The sequence below is a fragment of the Pavona decussata genome, unplaced genomic scaffold (assembly GCF_977016875.1).
Source record: "Pavona decussata unplaced genomic scaffold, jaPavDecu1.1 SCAFFOLD_195, whole genome shotgun sequence".
NCBI classification, from domain to species: Eukaryota; Metazoa; Cnidaria; class Anthozoa; order Scleractinia; family Agariciidae; genus Pavona; species Pavona decussata.
The window spans coordinates 757733-779118 of NW_028145604.1; the positions used below are offsets into that span (position 1 = coordinate 757733).

A 21386-nucleotide genomic window follows, 5' to 3' on the forward strand; every position below is an offset into this window, starting at 1 on the left:
AATGAATGAATGAATGAATGAAGGAAGGAAGGAAGGAAGGAATGAATGAATGAGTGAATGAATGAATGAATGAATGAATGAATGAATGAATGAATGAATGAATGAATGAATGAATGAATGAATGAATGAATGAATGAACGGATGAATGACTGAATGAATGAACGAACGAACGAACGAACGAACGAACGAACGAACGAACGGACGGACGGACGAACGGACGAACGTACGGACGGACGAATGAATGAATGAATGAATGAATGAATGTAAACATGTAAATTTACAAAATTAAATAAAAAGAAAAAAACTAGAAACATTTCAAAATATATCGATTTACAAATGAGAGCTTAAGACGCTCAGTTCTCACGCTTGGCAAAATTTATAACCATGTCCTCTCTTGCGTAAGTGAGACTCAGACAGCTTTCGTTTAGGTGGTAGTAAATCCCTAGGAGCTTGTGTTGGACAGTTGTCACCTTTCCCCATAGCTTCCTATCCTTACAATCCAATCCATTCTCTTTAATTTTTATCAAGAATTGCTTTCTATAACTTCTTGAACATCTTAACTTCCATTGTATCGCCATCAATATGTCAATAACAATATTTAATATTTATATTTGGTTACCTACCATAGTTTTTCATGGCTTCATATTTATTGTATGCTAGTACCGAATCGTTTCAAGACTACAGAAGCCCCGTTTTGAAACACTAATACTTAACTATATGTGGTGTTGAACGTAAAAAAATTTCCAGACAATGTAGGCATAGCGGCATAATTTAGAGGTACAAAAATGTTATATAAGTCATTGAAAATCTGATTATAATAGAAAGACAAATTAGAAATCGTAATGAAGTTTTTCCTTAAACATTCTTGAATAAGAGAGCAAGTGTTCGATATAGAAATGTTTGTGATATAATAAAAAATGGAATAACAGTTCGATTTTTAATATTGCGCCTGTATATCATATTAAATGCGTTTGCATTCTTGCCCTCAGAATCCCCACCGATTGTCAAATCGAAGCTAGGCACTGGGATCGAGGTTTAGGCGTGTGTGTGTGTCCGTGTGGTGAAGTGAACGTGCGAGCTTGCGCAATTGCAAAGAAAATAAAAATTCAATTCAATTTTTATTTTTCAAACGTACAACGAGATTCAGTACAATACATAAAAAAACAATAAACATTTATATTACAAAGGAGGATTAAAAAGAATTAGGATAAATTTGTTTAATTTAGTGTGAGCAGTGCCCAAAGGAGCATGCTGCTTTCGAGTTGGGCACTGCTTACGATGGAAGAGAAAATTATTTGGAAAGGTTTGAAAAAGAAAAAGAAAAAGAAATCAATATGATTTTGATTTTCACAAAATACCAAGTTTATCTTCGTTCTGTGTTACCTGCAGGGAAGGTTCCAGATGAAGAAAGATTGTTCGTATCGCCAAACTGCTCGCTACAGGTCGTGTTCTTTGACGACGCCTTCGTTCCGTTTTTCTTAAACTTGTCTGCGGTGACGCCGGAGATAAGTGCTTTGTGCGGAGATAACAAAGAATGCATCTATGACGTGCTGACGACTGGAAACCGGGAACTTGGACAACAGACTGCGGGATTTGAAGAGGAAAATCAAAATCTTGTGAATGAGTTAGGTAAGCCAATAAACAAACAAACAAACAAACAGGTCTTTGTTATGAAAGGCTGAAATATGGCCCTCAGACCAGGAAAAAGTTGCACTGGATGAGATTTGTTGCAAGATCAAAAAATTTGGGAAATGGGATTTTTCGATTAATCATACTTAGAAGCTACAAGGAGAAGAATTAAAGAGAAATGGGTCTTTTCATTTTTAGTAAAGCCACAACTTAACCGTTGGACGTACGAGGGAAGTGGGGTGGACGCCCTGCCTTCATAAGGTCGTAATTTTTTCCCCGATTTTCTCACAATAATCTTTTTGTCACCGTCTACCGTTTTTAGGTGCTTTTCGTTCATCCCTTTTATGAGTAAATTTTGGCGAGGATCGGTTACTATAGTTACAAGATACGTCATAAGTAGCATGAAGTCAAGCCATTTTCAATAAAAATGCGTCTTTAGAAATTTTGAATGGCAAAGTTATAAAATGTTTACAAAAAAGGAGCAAAGTGTTGTACATAATAATAATAATAATAATAATAATAATAATAATAATAATAATAATAATAATAATAATAATAATAATAATAATAGTTTATTGGAATCCCTCTCGCAGCCTAAAAGGCTGAATTACAAGGATGGTCAGTTACATGTTTAAGTATCCGGCAAATTTTTAATTTCCGTACTTTTCCCATAATTTTGAATGAGGTGATATGCTTCCTAGAAGCATCATAACCCAAAATATTACGCTTATCTTGTGGAGTATTAACAGGAAATAATCTACCCAAGAAAAACGTAGCGTAGTAGGGGATTACAACCACTCCCTTGGTCTACTGTCAGGGTGTGAGTTGTATGTACGTCTCAAGGTTAAACAGTGGCAAATTACAACTTACCTAAATAGGATTATGAAAACATCACTGGACAAGAAAATGCACTTCATACCTCCCCCCCCCCCCCCCCTCTTTACGACCCTCAGGAGAACCCATTAGGGAATTTGTTCTCAGCCAATCAGAACTGAGTGGTCTTATTCTTCATGAGGAAAACAGCTTTGGAATGTTAAATCAGTCCCAAAAAGACGCTTGTCGCTGTTTCAGTCAAGGGACACTGATTACAAATACACATCGAGAAAAATAACCCAACTTTTTTGCGAACGATAGGTTCGACTGCTGATAGAAGCACTTGGATTTCCTTTTTCCGAGTTTGCTTGTGTCACTCACTGAATAGCCTGCGAGCACCCCCAAGAGAGCTTGCTCGCAGGCTACTCACTGAATAACACATCATTCTTAAAATTTTGATTTATTATTTTTTTTCAACAGCTAACACTCCTCCAGAGGTCAATGGACCAAGCGAAGTGAACATCACTATTAACCAGACGACACAATTTTACATAACCACCACAGACCTGGACAACGACACTGTCACTTTAGACATCGATGTCCTCCCCCCTGGGGCAAACTTCAACACTTCAACGGGTCACTTTGAGTGGACTCCGATCAATGGAACGAATGTCACTTTAGAGTTTATAGCTACAGACTCGAAGAACGCGTCAACTGTCCTTACAGTCATTATCAATATGTGCAAGTGCCAGAACAATGGCGAGTGTGACTTTACAGAATTTGTTGGAGATAGTACTGGGCCGTTTCGAGTTGTCGGCTGTAACTGTAGCGAGCAGTATGAAGGGACATTCTGCGAGACTGAAATACTTGACGCATGCGCTGATGACCCGTGCTACGATAATGTGACTTGTACTACTCAAAGCAACCCGTATGGATTCCAGTGTGGATCGTGTCCCGAGGGTCTGACGGGAGATGGACAGAATTGCTTTGGTGCGTTGTCTTTGTTTCGCCTGTGTTTCAGTACAGGCGAATATTTAAAGAAAAAACATACATAAGAACACACATATTTCTGGTCATACCATCTATTTTAGTTTGCTGTCAGAGGCACCTAGGCTTTAGTGTTGGGTCTTTCAGAACTTTGAGTGCTTCTCGTAACATGGAAATTTTAATTAGAGGCAGGATTCAAGACTCATGGTAATTAAAGAAGTTTTCAGTTTACATCTGTTCAAACGCAGTTTGAAATAATCAAAAACAAGTGACTTGATTTTTAAATTTAGCTGCTATTTTCAAAAACCATCATATAGTCTGATACGTATTAAAACTGTCTCGAAGTCTTTGGATACATTCGGATTTCTTAGCTGTAATTTTTTCGCAACCTAGCAACTTTGAAGTATTTCAATCTGTTTTTTTTTTCTTTTATAAAAAGGGTGAATTTTATCCTGTACACTGGGAATAAATCAACTTTTTTCAAGTATCTTGATATTACGATCAGTTACTTAAACTTATTTTTTTAAATTTTCAGAAAATGACGAGTGTGCAAACGCAAGCCTGAGCCGCTGCAATCAGACCTGTGTGAACACATTTGGTAGCTTCATATGCGAGTGCCGCCATGGCTTTATAAAGCGAGAAGAGGGCAGAGTCTGCGAAGGTAAGAATTCCAGTGCATGGAAAACCTCCTCCCTTCCCCCGACACTAAGTCAGGGTGTGCTTTATACGTGTTTCCGGCTGCGGGTTTTTTTGGAGTTGACCTTTTTTTGCTTTTCCGCTTAATGAGCGCTTGCATTGATACAAGTTAACTCGTGTAACGTTCTATAAGTGAACGATGCTAAATGCTGATCTTCCATGAATCTGAATTAGACCCAAAACCAGTTGTGACTTGAATTAGAAGATTCTACGTGTTCCTGCCTTCGGCAACGGTTGCATGTCTTTCCGTTGCCTGGTAACAAGGCCACGTTCTCACGCTCTTGGAACTGGTTGCCTGTTTTCCGCACTTGATTTTGATTGGCGCATTGCATTATTTAAATTTCTTGCTATTGGCCAGATGTGATTACACTTGTTTTGTTATAACTTTGTTGCTTCAGCTTTAGTTTCGATAAGCATGAATTTACTGAAGTTCCCCATTTATTTCAGATGTCAATGAATGCCAGGAAGCAGGCAACATGAGGCATAACTGCACAGAAAACGCTTCCTGCATGAATCTCCCAGGGTCATTCAACTGCTCTTGCAATCAAGGGTACGAAGGTGACCCGTACGTGAATTGCACAGGTGAGTGGAGATGTTTAAGGCTTCCAATTTATTGTCAAATACCTTTTCTTCACCAGAGTGTTCAATTTCCCGTTTCCGTTTGCATAACTGGCGTGTACAGGTCGGTGTTCTTTTACCTAGCTAGTGTAACTCATTTTTTGATGTTGTCATTTCCTATTTTGAACCCTTGCGGAACTGACTGCCGTGGTCCTTTTTTTTTAGTGTAGTATATTTTTGTTTTCGAGTCATCCAGGGTGACTTCCATGGCTCTTTTTCTTTCATACCCTCGCCTGAAAGATTTTCACTAAAAGCTCATAGTAATCCTCAACGCTTTGTATCTCGACCAACTGTTACTTTATTGGACCATTTTTCATCCTCGAACAATGCTATTTTTACAATGACTGTCAAAATTCCCGCACGCTGATTGGCTCGTAGCTATTTTCTATAAGACTACAGACAATAGAAATGACGTCAGAAGTAATGGGCGCGCTTTCTCAACGGAAAATAAGGCAATTCCGCTTGTACTTTTTCCATGTTATTGTAAAAACAAATCGACGGCAGTTTTGTCAGGTCTGTACCCTTATAGACCATAAAATGACGCCATAAAATGTTAAAACTTGGCAGTGAAATCGCTCGCCTGCGGCTCGTGGTTCCACTTTAGCTTTGAACATTTTATGATGTCATTTATGGTCTATACTGGAGTAAAGGCCATACACAACCTCCGTCGATTTGTTAAATACTAGTCACACGACATTATCAACCAATAAGCGAGGGTTAGTGAGTCAAACAGAGCTCATGTTTGTCCGTATCTAGGAGCTGGAGAATATTTCCCGCGATTAACTTTATGGATATTTTGTGCTTTCTTGCTCTAGACAAAGACGAGTGCACAAATGGAGAAGCTTTGTGTTCTCAGGGATGTGACAACACTCCTGGCTCATTCAGGTGCACATGTAGCAATGGATTCCAACTTTCAGCCAATCAGGCTACTTGTGAAGGTATGTTAACAGTATTGATAGCCTGTGCTTACTGACCTGGCCTTCGAGTGGAAGCGAGGCTGCCGTGGACTCTGTTTTGATACACTGCTTTTTATATGGAAATCATGTTGTTCATATGCTAACTATTTTGTATTTACATGTCAAAAGCGCTTGAGGTTTGTATCAAACAGTCAACTTCAGCCTCACGGATTTAAAATGAGCTACTAACTGCCAAAAGTAAAATAAAATCGTTCTTGGTTACAAATTTCCGAAAAATTAATGCGATCTCAAATATAAGATTACAGAAATGCCTAGATTTAACAATAGAGAACTAAATATTCATGCGTACTATCTCACTCTATCTAGCATTTTATTTGACAAATGGGCCAATAATTCCAATAAACTACCAATGAGAAATACTTTCAAGCAGAGGTTTTTCTTACTTGTTTATTACAGATTTTACAACAGTATACAAGTTTTTGTAAAAAAAAAAAAAGGAAAAAAAAAAAAAAAAGAAAAGAAAAAAGGAAAGATTTCATAATTCCGATATTTGATACCAGGTATTACATTTTACCTCCATTGCCAAACTGACCGCTAATATTTTGTTTCTCCCTCCAGATATCAATGAATGTGCAACGAGCCATAACTGTGAAAGAATTTGCGACAACGTCATTGGTTCTTACAAATGCCGATGCCCACCTGGTTTTGAGTTGAATGCCGATAATATAACATGCAGAGGTAACAGAGTGCTTTTCACAATTTATTATACGTCACGATTGTGTTTGTTCTGCTTTTATATTTCCGGGGCGCATTAACAATATGTCTATCTAATTACAGGAAAGATGTTATCTTTCTGACAAGTTAAAACTTAGACATTATCGCGATTTGACGCGTCATCTTTTAGCCCACGTTTTTGCTATCGAAAAAGTGATTGACAACGTGGAAATTGGGTCGGGATAGGGAAGGTGGGGGGGGGGGGGGGGCGGAGGGGCTTTTAGCGAAGGATGATACTTGAGGACGCTACAGTTTTTTTTTACCAAGACTTGAGCCAAAGGCCCTTGGATCTCATGTCAAACATTGTAACTCTTGATCACTGGATATTCAAACGAGTTGTTGTAACAATTGATCTTAATATTTTTTTGTTATTATTTTTTTCTATTCCAGTGGCACAAGGAAGTGCGTGTGATAACACTAACGGAGGATGTGCACAAATTTGCGTCAATAGAACTGGGCTGATCACGTGCTACTGTAACCCTGGCTACAACCTTACAAATGACGGGAAAACGTGCTCAGGTAACTTAAAACTGAAATATCACTATCTCTAGTTGGTTCGTGTATCAATTCTATTACCCCTGAAACTCATTGCTAGAACCTTGAGCCTTGACGCAAGATACTGGTTTTACATGGAAACACTTATTAATCGAGGAAGAACAAAGGGTCAAAGGTCACGAAAGCCCCTCAAGGGACTTCCGGCTTTCGCTTTACAGGTTTATGAATTTCATGTCCGCCGCGGTCCTCACAATCTTGGACCTAAGTGCTTATATGATTCGAAGAATTTACCCCTGTAGCGAGGAAACCGCTTAATGACGTCATGGTGTAGGCACTGCTTGATGACGTCAAAGGGAAAGTTGCTCAAATGACGTCAGGTGAACTTCTCGAAAAACAAAAATTTATATCACTTTTCTATTACCAGACATAAACGAGTGCATGACGGGAAGCCATGGCTGCAGCCAGAAGTGTTCCAACACACAAGGAGGTTTCACGTGTGTCTGTCATCCGGGATATCAATTAGCCCAAGATGGAAAGACTTGTAATGGTCAGTGTTGTTGTGCAACTTTACTTATGCTTTCGCTCCCTACAGTAGCCAAAATCCAAAATGGTTGAGATCCCCAAAGTTTGTTGAGATAAACTGATTGTACAAAATGAAGAAAATCGTCACTTTTATTATGAGTATCATTTTCATTAGCTTGTTATTATTTGTGTTGCTGCCACGTAGTCATTTAGGTCTTCCAGCTGAGATTCTTGCACCTCCTTCCTCGAAGCCCTTCCGGAGTATATGTTTGACCCTTTAAATCTGCCATATCTACTTAGGCGAGACTCATTTTTGCTATTCTCATTTCTTGATTGGTTAATAGATGTGGATGAATGCAGCAATACTGGTCTCAATGATTGTAGCCAGCTTTGTGAGAACACCAATGGGTCATATCAATGTTCATGCGCCAGTGGCTTTAGTCTTCAGCCAGATAAGACCACTTGCACAGGTAAGAAAAAACACCAGACTTCAAGCGAGTCTCAAACGTTATTCGCGTTCAATTTGTTTGTTTGTTTGTTTTTTTTTTTAACGGAAAAGCTCGTGTTGATTGTTGAAAGTAGATTCGCGTTTATTTGGTTGGTTTTGCGTTACTAGGCTCTGTTAATGGTTAACAAAATTCGTTCCCGTTTATCAACCAATGAAACCAAAACCAATCGTGCCTCGCTCCCACGCGTTTTCCCGCGCTTGGCACCGGTTACATGTATTTGTTTCGAGTTCTGATTGGTCTATTCTTTTAGACCTGTCTTCAAAACCATGCAACGCGTTGCCGCAACAAAATATTGTGTGAAAAAGTTATCTGCGCGCTATGTTGCGTTAAAAATCGTCGTTAATAATTCTCTGGTGTATCAAACCTCGCCCAAAATGTGTCTCCAATTATTTTCCGTAGAATATATTTCTGACTCTCAATCGCGTGATCGCGGATCAATGTTACTTTTCATAAACAGAATCATATTCATATTTAGAACACGCAAGTGGTTAGTAATGTGTGTTACCCAACATAAGTGAATCATACGACATGAGCTGATATAAAGGTGTTATTTTTCAGATATTAATGAATGCACCAGCAATCCTCCTGCAGTTTGCAGTGCTGGCCAGTGTGTCAACATTCCTGGTTCATTCCAATGCCAATGTTCAATCCCATTGATTTACGCTTCGGGAGAATGCCGAGGTAAGAACAAACAAAACAGCTGGTAAAGTGATACAACACTTACCTGCCTAAGAAGACAACTTTGATCGGCTGTCGTTTCAAATGCCCTTTCTTGGTGGTTGAAACAGGAGTCGGGAAGGGCATCCCTGTGGCATATAAAGAAAAGCTCAGAAGGGAAAGCTGAAAATGGCCATACAAACTACAGAAAGAAACACCTATAGTTGACGCGAATTCAAACTCTCGCTCCAGTTTGACCTGAAGCTATTTTGTACTCTCGAAGACTCTGGTGTGCTTAAGTAAAGTTTAAATTTGCTCAAACATTCACTGCAAACGGTTGTTCCTCTTTGATCGTAGATTTTCACCAACTCTCGTGAATTTTTGTTTACTCTCGCCAATGGTCGTGGACTTTCGTTAACTCTCGTTAACTCGCATGGACTTTCGTAAACTCTCGCGGACTCTCATCAACTCTCACCAGCTCTCGTACTCGTTGTAAGTTTGGTAGTCTGTGCCTCAGATGTTGTTCAAAATTACTAACACTGACCCCTCTGAAATACCATTTAAAGAGCCGAAGTGGTACAGAGCTTTTTTCAGTCCAGTTGGCTAGGAGAGAAATATGTATCAATCACAGAGTTTACGGATATGATTCTCATGAATTCGTAAGGCTGATTGTTTTCTTTTTGTATCAAAGTCCTTATGCATTGGTTTCAGACCATCTGATTGGTTGTGTCTGCCATAATAGTAGGAGATAAGTTACGTTACATATTGGAATATAGGCCAACTAAACATGTGTAATTTTTTTCAGGAACACGGCTATTTTTTATCAGCTTGACGCTGAGTCTGCTGAACAGGAAATCAGTAGTATGGAAAGAAACATTCCTGGACACACAGTCTGCGGACTTTGGTTTTCTGGCCAGAGCAGTTGAGAAAGAGTGTAATTTTTTCTTCGGTAGAGGAAGGTTAAGAGCGGGATTTGTACGATGCAGGGTGCGGAGATTCAAGTACGAGAACCTACACATAACAAAAATATGTCACCGTTGTTTTTCAGTGTTAACATAAGTTCATTTCCAACTTGCCAAGTGACACCTGATGATGAAGTGTATTTCTCGATGCTGCGTTTTATACTTCCATGCTATTGTGGTTCTAATATTTCGAGTCTGTGGAAAATATTTTACGATGTGACAATACAAATGATATTACTGACTGACCTCAGTAAATCGTTTTTTAATTTCCCGTGGTACATTTTATTATGTTGTACAAATTAAGGCGGTCTTAATTTCGGAGAATTCCGTGGATCAAATGATACTAAGTTCTTTTTTTATATTTTGCAAAATAAGATTTGAGAAACTTGCCAGTGTTAATTTTGGTGATAATAGGAATTCGACGTTTTTTCAAAATTTTGTTCCTTGAATTTATAGGCGTTCAAGCGTTATTGCTGACGTTGATTTGAATTTTGCTGAAAATGCCACGGACGTAACTCCAGACGTCTTGAAAAGCGAGCTTCCTCAATCGGGACAGATGGGAAATCTGACTTACGACCCACAAACAGCAGAAATTAAAGGTTTGTATACAGCACTACAATGTTGAAGAATCTCCCTTTAACTCTGTCTGAGAACTAAGCTAAAAGCTAAAAGCATTAAAAGGTACAATAAGAAAATAAATTTTTGTTCATTTTAATAAGGGATTTTCCAATTTCTAAAATAGTGCCTGTCAAAAGTTGGTTGCTGTGGTAACATCAAAGTCAATTAACACTAAGCGGCCATATCAAATTTTTCCCAGAAAAATTTCTGAAAAAGTCCTAAAGTTTCATGGCGTTTGCTCAAACATTAAAAACGTTATTCAGGTGCGAAGTCTTCACGGGCAGATTCCCTACCCCCCCTCCTCCCCTTTCAGGTCTAGATAGCATTTATGAAAGCTCAAGTTACTGGGTTGAATTATTTTACTGGAAATTTTTATTTCTTACTTTTTGTGTGATCGATTATTCTTAAATTTTATGTTTTATTGATTTTGACTAAATTTTTCGTTTTTATATTCTAAGCGCTTTTGAATATTATATAAAAAGCACTATATAAATTGATTATTATTATTTATTAATTTTCTATTTTGTCAAAGTAAACGAGATTCCACAGCATTTTACACCCAAACTTTTTCTATCTGCATGTGACATAAAAACAACCAGTGTTTATGTATCACGAATCCTTTGACGATTATTTAATTTTCGACGCAAACTGAAGCGCAAGAGCCAGCTAGCGCGCTTAAGACCAACAATTGTAAACATCCAAATGGCAGACTAAACAACAACAAAAACAACATCAACAATAGTTTGAAATTGAATCTACGTACATAAAAAAACAAGTGCTATTGGTCAAGGGAGATTGTGGTGTCGACTGAATGATATTGATTTCCAAACATCAGGGTAATACAGCTCACACTTGCTCGTTGGTAATTAAAAAGAGAACGACTGTACCTATACGTCTTCACTGACTTTATTTGCAAATAAGACACGGGAGAAATAGCCTGCACGCAAATGTCTCCGATTTCCTTTGAGCAGAACGTCCGCGTTCAGGCTAGGGAGAAATGAACAGTGGGAACTTGTCAATGAACGAGCGTGAACGCAAAATAACAGTAGGGTCTGTGGACAGACAACATCAATCTTACAAAACTGAAGCAAATAATACGGTTGTGCCTCAGTGTATTCTTTCACTTTTTCACTGGTTAGATTTTAATGAGTGCAAAGATAAGGCAACGGAAAACTGTCACGTGAATGCAGTTTGCAACAACAAGGATGGATCATTTGACTGCAAATGCAAGGATGGTTACCAAGGCGACGGAGTAACAACATGCGGTAAGGAAACGACATCTCGTTTCTCCTTGCAGTAGCAATAAACTTACAGGACGACAAGTGATGAGAACATAAAAACTGATCTGTCATAAACTGAACTGTGTTCAGAATGTCATTAGCTAGCTATAGGGCATGGAATAGGGTGACGATAGATACGGATGACTATGACGTCTTGGTGTACTAGTGTAGTTAGGATATTTATAATTTGAAATTTTAAACATGCTGTATGTAACACAACTAATTCAGCTTATAGCTGCAAATTGAAGTTTTATAATAAACGATTTATCTCTCTCTTGATTTATCGGTCTAATTCCTCAAAACACTCCTTGGAATGTGAGGTTATTTATTTTTTACCTAATTCTACGGATTGAAATCTAAAAGTCATAAGTTTAACAGCTTTAAATACTACATCGGAAGAAACACTTTAAGCTGTAGCATTGTGTCAGAGTACAAAAATTAAGAACAAGCAACTTTTCATTTATAATAAAATAATAGAATTTCTGCACCGCTAATACAGTTGTGTCCTTAACTCTTTCCAAATCATCTCCGTAATATAACTTAACTTACCAAAAACGTATTACGCTTATAGGTCGTAAAACGATCTAAAAATGATAAGTGTTTAGCTTAGATTTAAATAAAGAAATTTTCTCTGATGAGCAAACAAGTGAAGGCAATCAAATAAATCAAATGAACTTTGTTTAACGAGGATGACACTAAACAGTCTGTTACGACTGACAAACCTGTGGCCCTCAGATTCTAGATCGAATTTGAATTTGGTTATGTTGGTTTTTGAGGAGAGAGGAAAACCAGAGTACCCGGAGAAAAACCTCTCAGAGCAAGGACGAGAACCAACAAAAAACTCAACCCACAGATGACGCTGAGTCCAGGAATCGAACCCGGGCCACATTGGTGGGAGGCGAGTGCTCTCACCACTGCACCATCACTGCTACCCAAATACATTCCAATATATTTTAAACTATGATAAATGTTACATACCCCTTTAACTATGTTAAAGTACCACCTCAAGTATCTTTCAGGCAAACGTATTTATTTAATTCAATTTAAAATAATCAAGAAATGATCACGCAAAAAAATCATCTGAATTTCTTATTCCTTCGCAGAAGCTGAACCGGCTACAAAAGGCTCAGGTATTTTGTTACTTTTCCTACCGAATGGATTTCAAAGTAAAAGAAGATTTTTCTGAAGCAGTTTCATTGTTATTTCCTCTCCAGATGATCGGAAGAAGAAAATAGCGATAATTGTCAGTGCAGTGGTGTTTGGTGCTTTGATCCTAATCGTTATTCTGGTAGCGTATTGCAAATCTCGAAACAAGTGAGTAATTTTTCCAAAATCCATTAATAATTCATAAGCCCATTGATCTATCCGATGGTCGATAAAGCATCACGTGCAGTGGTTTTAAAACCCGTTCAAAACTCATTAATAATTCATAAGCCCATTGACCTATCAAATGGTCGATAAAACATCACGTGCAGTGGTTTTTTATCCGATAAAACCTCCTCCTTATTAGTATGCGGTCTTTAATATTTTTCTCGTATGCTAATTTCCAAAGTTCACAAAAGTATCATTGTTATGAACTCTCTTAACACACGCTTTTCCAGGAATGTTTTTGAAGCCGTTCAAAAAACTCGCAGCACGTGTTTTATCGGGTCTAAAACCATACGGCTGCGCCTCGTGGTTTTAAATCCCGATAAGACACTGCTGCTCGTGTTTTAAACATTACTTAAAACACAAGGTTATCGTGATCAAACGAAACTCGATCCAGTTGAGACCTCACGAAACACCTGAAATTAACTTATACCCCCCCCTCCCACCATCCCGAGATCCAACTTAGGGAACCTCCCAGTGATACGAAAACAACTTCGCCGTATAATAAACTTCCGGTATAACGAAATCTCCTAATACAACGAATCTCTCCAAATAAATAACTTCCCCATACAAAAAAACCTTCCAATATAGCAAACCTCCGTTAAACGGAAATCTCCTAATATAACGAATCTCCCCATATAAATAACTTCGCCACATAAAAGACCTCCCGACATAACTATGTCGTAATATAACGAACCTCCCCATACACATAACTTATCTTTACAACGAACGTCTCCATTCTATAAACCTCCGATATTACGAAATCCCCACCATAACGGATTGATAACCCCCACCCCCCCCCAAATGATAATAATAATAATAATAATAATAATAATAATAATAATAATAATAATAATAATAATAATAATAATAATAATAACTTTCCCACATAAGAAGTCTGATGGATCTTCTAATCTTGTGTTTCGCCCGATCAATGTGATGAATTTCCCCCGTATAATGATCCTTCCGATACAAACAAAAGTAACGGTCAGAGGTTTTTCGTGAAAAACTAATAACGAAACAATAAAAACGAAACATATTAAGACAACAACAAAGAACAAAACAAACAAACAAAAAGACTTTCGGGTCTTGACTCACTCTTCCAATTTCAGGCGCTACAAGGGTGAAATTGAGGGCTCAAATCGCTCGGTGCACATGACTTCACGCTCCATGAGTTCGGACGTCCGTTTCGAGACGGATGACAAAGAAAAGACTGGGTCCTTTGAGATTAATCCCGAACGCAAGAGTGGAGATGTACACAGGGGCAGTGGTACAAGTGGAGATTACGACTTCCCGGACCCCACCCCTCAGGGTAAACGGACAACTTACTATGACAACCAGGGGATACGAAAGGTACGAGTCAAAGTTGCTTAATTCACACCAATAAATAAATTTTAACGAGCAGAGAAGCAGAATAATTAAACAATTTCAGATCAATTATAAGGCACAAGTAAGACGTGCTTGTTGGTTCAATTACCCTCCACCAATCTCTAAATTAATATATTAAATAGTTTGTATTTTCATTAATCCACAGGATTCTGCAGACTCCGCCCTGTAAAGCGATTGACTATTCCTGAGCAACCATATATATGACTTGCCAGCTAACATTTAGATACAATGTGTAGGCTTAATTAGGAACGCGAAAAATGCTGCGTACTTATAACTTGGAACTTTTCGCCACATCCATAAGGATGGTGCCTCCTAAGATAGTAATACAGAAGTATTTTTGGCAGTTTTTGAGTATGCAGGAGATCTTAGCATAGGCTACTGGGATGTAAAATTTTAAGAGATACTAAACCAACAACGATTCTAGAAAGCTGTAAAATATAAAGCAATATATGTTTCTTTTTTCGAAATTGCATCTCAATTACCTCTGAAAATTGCCTGGTTACCGCAATTTTCTTTTTGGATACCAAAAACTCTTGCTAACTGATGTGTTTTTTCTTGATAATAATGCAAAAAAATCCCTGTTTTAGTAGGCGCCATCCCGAGATGCGCAGAACGTATGCGCAGTGACAAAAGGATGCACCGTCCTTGTACTTTATAAAAACAACGTATTTAGTTTTTCATTTTAATTTTTATTTCAACGCTCTTTCAAAATGCGTTGTTCTAGAGCTCGTGCACTTGTAATAAGCACGGCGTTGATTTTTTTAAATATTTTAACTTTGCTCTTATGTGCAGTTTATTTGAAGGTGGTAAAACTAGAGAAGGAAAGGGGGGTGGGGTGGGTGGGAAGGGTTTGGGCACGGTGACGTCACGAACAGTCATGTCATGATAAAGTGGTTAGCAAGTCAATCACAAAGGACACAGACAAACTAATGAACCAACCAAACCTCGAAGCAAGTAGATCTAGCCGGCTTTGAGCGCGAAAACAACGAGTGCGACAAAGACACGGTCTTACTTCTGATAGGTTTATAAAGATGTAGAGTCGCAAATGTTTTTGGCCAGGCTCGTACCCAATAGAAACAAGACCAAAGCAAACACGAATATCTTATGAAACTTTGTTGAAACTGTGAAATGATTGATTCCCCCTTTCCGCTCTCTTTAGTATACTAAAAAGTGGCTAATGGAATTTTAATTACTTTTAACGTAAAGCAATGGACTTGTAACAACCCGCTGCTGATAATCTCAAGTATGTATAAAACTGAAGCACCATTTGTCAAAGACACAAATAAACCTAATCATGAACACACTCAGCACCCACGTTCGCTTATTTTTTGATACAGCTTAACTGATTGATGGGAATATTCTCCGTTGCACAAAATATTGACGCCTTAATACTCTCCCTCTAAATCATGCAGAAAATCCCCTTTAACGGAGATATGGACAGTAAAAAATGCCCTTACGATTTTTAAAAAACTAGTTCAGGTTTGCTCCTTTACCATTTTTTCACGTGTTACTATTCATTCGTTGGTACAATTTCTCTAGCTTTCGCACTCACAAGCTATCCTTCTTTGTAATGCACTTGAAATCATCCGGAAAATCTCCGTCTTGAAAGACATTTTGACGCATGAGTAATGAAATGATAGAAATTGGCTAAAGGGCTTTGAAGGGTCCACTTCGAGTTTTGAGAAAACAAAAACTGGCTCAATTTGGCTCATTGCTAGTAACCATTTTCAGAGGCCCTTTTTGGTTCGTTTAGACGAGGAGACACGTGTCAGGTCTCCCAAGGGACCAGGGACAAAGAAATAGCCCAGAAAAGATGGAGTCAGGATAAGGGCAAAAACGAAAATTCTTTCAATTCTTTGTCAGGGCGTTATTTGTACTTAAAACTGATCCCAAAGGGAGTTTTACGACACGCTGAGATCCCTAGGGACATAAAGGAGTGAAAAATGCCCACTTCAAAATTTGTTCATTTTTGACCTAAAACCGTGGGCTTACCCCTTGGGAAAAAGTGGATTTTTGGACGAAAAACAAATATTCTTTTAAAAGCTACCAATCAAATCAGCAGATCCGAAAACGTCCCCTGAGACATGTTTTAAGTTTCTTAAGGGACCAGGAATAAAGAAATAATCCAGAAAAGATGGAGCGTGGATAAAAGCAAAAACGAAAATTCTTTCAATTTTTTGTCAGGGCGTTATTTGCACTTCAAAATGATCGCAAAGGGAGTTTTACGACACGCCGAGATCCCTAGGGACATAAAGGAATGAAAAATGCCGACTTCAAAATTTGTTCATTTTTGACCAAAAACCGTGGGGTTACCCCTTGGCAAAAAGTCGACTTTTGGACGAAAAACAAATATTCTTTTAAATTAAAAGCTTCCAATCGAATCAGTAGATCCAAAAACGTCCCTTGAGACACATTTTAGGTCTGCCAAGGGACCAAGGACATAGGAATAGCCCAGAAAAGATGGAGAGTGGATAGGGGCAAAAACAAAAATTCTTTCAATTTATTGTCAGGGCTTTATTTGCACTTAAAAATGATCCCAAAAGGATTTTTACGACACGCCCAGATCCCTAGGGACATAAAGGAGTGAAAAATGCCGACTTCAAAATTTGGTCATTTTTGACCAAAAACCGTGGCAAAAAGTCGAATTTTGGACGAAAAACAAATATTCTTTTAAAAGCTTTCAATCGAAACAGTAGATCCGAAAACGTTCCATGAGACACGTTTTAGGTCTCCCAAGGAAGCAGGGACTAAGAAATAGCCCAGAAGAGATGGAACGTGGGTAAGGGCAAATACAAAAATTCTTTAAATTTTTTGTCAGGGCATTATTGCACTTAAAAATGATCCCAAAAGGATTCTTACGACACGCCGAGATTCCTAGGAACATAAAGAAATGAAAAATGCCGACTTCAAAATTTGGTCATTTTTGACCAAAAACCGTGGGCTTACCCCTTGGCTAAAAGTCGACTTTTAGACGAAAAGCAAATATTCCTTTAAAAGCCTCCTAATAGAATCAGTAGATCCGAAAACATCCCATAAGACACGTTTTAGGTCTCCCAAGGGACCAGGAACAAAGAAATAGCCCAGAAAAGATGGAGCGTGGATAAGAGCAAAAACGAAAATTCTTTTAATATTTTGTCAGGGAATTATTTGCACTTTAAAATGATCCCCAAAAGAGTTTTAAGACACGCAAGGATCCCTAGGGAGATAAAAGAGTGAAATATGCCGACTTTAAAATTTGGTCATTTTTGACTAAAAACCGTGGGCTTTCCCCTTGGCAAAAAGTCGATTTTTGGACGAAAAACAAATATTCTTTTAAAAGCTTCCAATCGAATCAGTAGATCCAAAAACGTCCCCTGAGACACGTTTTAGGTCTTCAATAGACCAGGGAAAAAGAAATAGCCCAGAAAAGATGGTGCGTGGATAAGAGCTAAAACGACCATTCTTTCAAATTTTTGTCAGGGCGTTATTTGCACTTCAAAATGATCCCAAAGGGAGTTTTACAACACGCTGAGATCCTTAGGGACATAAAGGAATGAAAAATGCCGACTTGAAAATTTGGTCATTTTTGACCAGAAACCGTGGCCTTGCTACTTGGCAAAAAGTCGATTTTTCGGCAAAAAAAAAATTTAAAAAAGCTTTCAATTCAGTAAGTAGATCCGAAAACGTCCCTTGAGACACGTTTTAGATCTTCCAACGGACCAGGGACAAAGAAATAGGGATCTCAGAGTGTAGCAGAGTGTGGATATAACGCCATGAAAAAAAAAATTCTCGTTTTAACTCCCACCCCACTTCATTTTGTGTGGGCTATTTCTTTGTCCCTGGTCTCTTACAAGGCCTAAAAAGTGTCTCAGGGGACGTTTTTGGAGACACTGATTCGATTGGAAGCGTTTAAAAGAATACTTGGATTTCGTCCAAAAATCAACTTTTCTCTAAAAGGTTAGTCCAGAGTTTTTAGTCGAAAATGGCCAAATTTTAAAGTCTGCATTTTTCACTTGTTTATGTCCCCAGGGATCTCAGAGTGTCGCAAAAAGCCCTTGGGGATAATTTTAAAGTGCAAATAACGCCCTGACAGACTTTTCTGTTTCACTCTCATTCTGACCTCATCTTTTGTGGGCTATGTCTTTGTCTCTGGTCCCTTGGGAGGCCTTAAAAGTGTCTTAGGGGACGTTTTTGGACACACTGCTTCGATTGGAAGCGTTTAAAAAACTATTTGGATTTTGTCCAATAATCGACTTTTTTCAAAGGGGTTAGTCCAGGGTTTTTGGTCAAAAATGGCCAAATTTTGAAGTCTGCACTTTTCAATTGTTTATGTCCCCAAGGATCTCAGAGTGTCGCAAAAAGCCCTTGGTAATCATTTTTAAGTGCAAATAACGCCCTGACAAAGAATTTTCTGTTTAACTCTCACCCTGATTTAACCTTTTGTGGGCTATTTCGTTGTCCCTGGTCCTTTGGGAGGCTAAAAAGTGTCTCAGGGGACGTTTATGGACATACTGATTCTATGGGAAGCTTTTAAAAGAATATTTGGATTTCATCCAAAAATTGACTCTTTTCTAAGGGGTTAGTACAGGGTTTTTGGTCAAAAATGGCCAAATTTTGAAGTCTGCATTTTTCACTTGTTTATGTCCCCAGGGATCTTAAAGTGTCGCAAAAAGCCCTTGGGAACCATTTTTAAGTGCAAATAACGCCATGACAAAGAATTTTCTGTTTGACTCTCACCCTGACTTGATCTTTTGTGGGCCATGTCTTTGTCTCTGGTCCCTTGGGAGGCCTTAAAAGTGTCTTAGGGGACGTTTTTGGACACACTGGTTCGATTGGAAGCGTTTAAAAAAATATTTGGATTTCGTCCAAAAATCGATTTTTTTCTAACGGGTTAGTCTAGGGTTTTTTGTCAAAAATGGCCAAATTTTAAAGTCTGCATTTTTCCTTTGTTTATGCCCCTAGGGATCTCAGAGTGTCGCGAAAAGCTCTTGGGAATCATTTTTAAGTGCAAATGACGCGATGACAAAGAATTTTCTGTTTAACTCTCACACTGACTTGATCTTTTGTGGGCTATTTCTTTGTCCCTGGTCCCTTGGGAGGCCTAAATAGTGTCTCAGGGGACGTTTTTGGACACACTGCTTCGATTGGAAGCTTTTAAAAAAACATTTCGATTTCGTCTAAAAAATCGACTTTTTTCAAAGGGGTTAGTCCAAGATTTTTGGTCAAAAATGGCCAAATTTTGAAGTCTGCATTTTTAACTTGTTTATGTCTCTAGGGATCTCAGAGTGTCGCAAAAAGCCCTTGTGAATCTTTTTGAAGTGCAAATAACGCCATGACAAAGAATTGTTTTGTTTAACTCTCACCCTGACTTAATCTTTTTTGGGCTATTTCTTTGTCTTTGGTTCCTTGGGAGGCTAAAAAGTGTCTCAGGGGATGTTTTTGGACATACTGATTCTATGGGAAGCTTTTAAAAGAATATTTGGATTTCATCCAAAAATCGAATTTTTTCTAAGGGTTAGTCCAGGGTTTTTGGTCAAAAATGGCCAAATTTTGAAGTCTGTATTTTTCATTTGTTTATGTTGCTAGCGATCTCAGAGTGTCGCATAAACCCTTTGGGAATCAATTTCAAGTGGAAATAACGCCCGGACAAAGATTTCTCTGTTTAACTTTCATCCTGACTTGATCTTTGGTGGGCTATTTCTTTGTCCCTGGTCCCTTGGGGGGCCTAAATAGTGCGTCAGGGGACGTTTTTTGACACACTGATTCGATTGGAAGCTTTTAAAAGAATATTTGGATCTCGTCAAAAAGTCGACTTTTTCCTAAGGGGTTAGTCCAGGGTTTTTGGTCACAAATGGCCAAGCATTGAAGTCTGCATTTTTCACTTGTTTATGTCCCTAGGGATCTCAGAGTAACGCAAAAAGCCCTTGGGAATCAATTTTAAGTGCAAATAACGCCATGACACAAATATTTCTGTTTAACTCTCACCCTAACTTGATCTTTTGTAGGCTATTTCTTTGTCCCTGGTCCCTTGGGAAGCCTAAAGTGTCTTGGGGAACGTGTTAGGACATACTGATTCGATTGGAACCTTTCAAAAGAATATTTGGATTTCGTTTAAGAATCGACTTTTTTCTAAGGGGTCAGTCCAGGGTTTTTGCTCAAAAATGGCCAAATTTTGAAGTCTGCATTTTTCACTTGTTTATGTCCCCAGAGATCTTAAAGTGTCGCAAAAAGCCCTTGGGAATCATTTTTAAGTGCAAATGACGCCATGACAAAGAATTTTCTGTTTAACTCTCACCCTGACTTCATCTTTTGTGGGCTATTTCATTGTCCCTGGTACCTGGGGAGGCTAAAAAGTATTTAAGGGGACGTTTTTGGACATACTGATTCGATTGGAAGCTTTTAAAAGAATATTTGGACTTCGTCCAAAAAGCGAATTTTTTTTAAGGGGTTAGTCCAGGGGTTTTGGTCAAAAATGGCCAAATTTTAAAGTCTGCATTTTTCAATTGTTTATGTTGCTAGGGATCTCAGAATGTCGCAAAACCCCTTGGAAATCATTTTTAAGTTCAAATAACGCCATGACAAAGGACTTTCTGTTTGAACTGTCACCCTGACTTCATCTTTTGTGGGGTATTTCATCGTCCCTGGTCCCTGGGGAGGCCTTAATAGTGTCTCAGGGGACGTTTTTGGACACACTGATTCAATTGGAAGCTTTAAAAGGAATATCTTGATTTTTTCTAAAAATCGACTTTTTTCTAAGGGGTTAGTCCAGGGTTTTTGGTCAAAAATGGCCAAATTTTGAAGTCTGCATTTTTCAATTGTTTTGTTGCTAGGGATCTCAGAATGTCGCAAAAAGCGCTTGGGAATCATTGTTAGGTGCAAGTAACGCCATGACAAAGAATTTTCTGTTTAACTCTCACCCAGACTTCATCTTTTGTGAGCTATTTCATTGTCTCTGGTCCCTTGGGAGGCTAAAAAGTGTCTCATGGGACGTTTTTGGACATAATGATTTGATTGGAAGCTTTTAAAAGAATATTTGGACTTCGTCCAAAAATGGAATTTTTTTTAAGGGGTTAGTCCAGGGTTTTTGGTCAAAAATGGCCAAATTTTGAAGTCTGCATTTTTCAATTGTTTATGTTTCTAGGGATCTCAAAATGTCGCAAAAAGCCTTTGGGA

General features: G+C 38.3%; 1 protein-coding gene across 1 annotated transcript in view; it reads left to right on the forward strand.

The window, feature by feature from the left end:
* Positions 1-14620, forward strand: part of LOC146461600 (uncharacterized) — a 30443-nt gene extending 15823 nt beyond the window's left edge. The window contains exons 14-30 of the mRNA XM_085086415.1: positions 1390-1629; positions 2923-3432; positions 3965-4090; positions 4573-4707; positions 5559-5681; positions 6279-6398; positions 6825-6953; positions 7354-7476; positions 7796-7921; positions 8519-8641; positions 9423-9618; positions 10036-10178; positions 11337-11462; positions 12581-12607; positions 12692-12791; positions 13958-14198; positions 14380-14620. Coding sequence (XP_084942541.1) covers positions 1390-1629; positions 2923-3432; positions 3965-4090; positions 4573-4707; positions 5559-5681; positions 6279-6398; positions 6825-6953; positions 7354-7476; positions 7796-7921; positions 8519-8641; positions 9423-9618; positions 10036-10178; positions 11337-11462; positions 12581-12607; positions 12692-12791; positions 13958-14198; positions 14380-14403 — 2612 coding nt within the window. The 3' untranslated portion in view covers positions 14404-14620. The remainder of the gene's footprint in view (positions 1-1389; positions 1630-2922; positions 3433-3964; positions 4091-4572; positions 4708-5558; positions 5682-6278; positions 6399-6824; positions 6954-7353; positions 7477-7795; positions 7922-8518; positions 8642-9422; positions 9619-10035; positions 10179-11336; positions 11463-12580; positions 12608-12691; positions 12792-13957; positions 14199-14379) is intronic.
* Positions 14621-21386: the final 6766 nt, after the last annotated feature.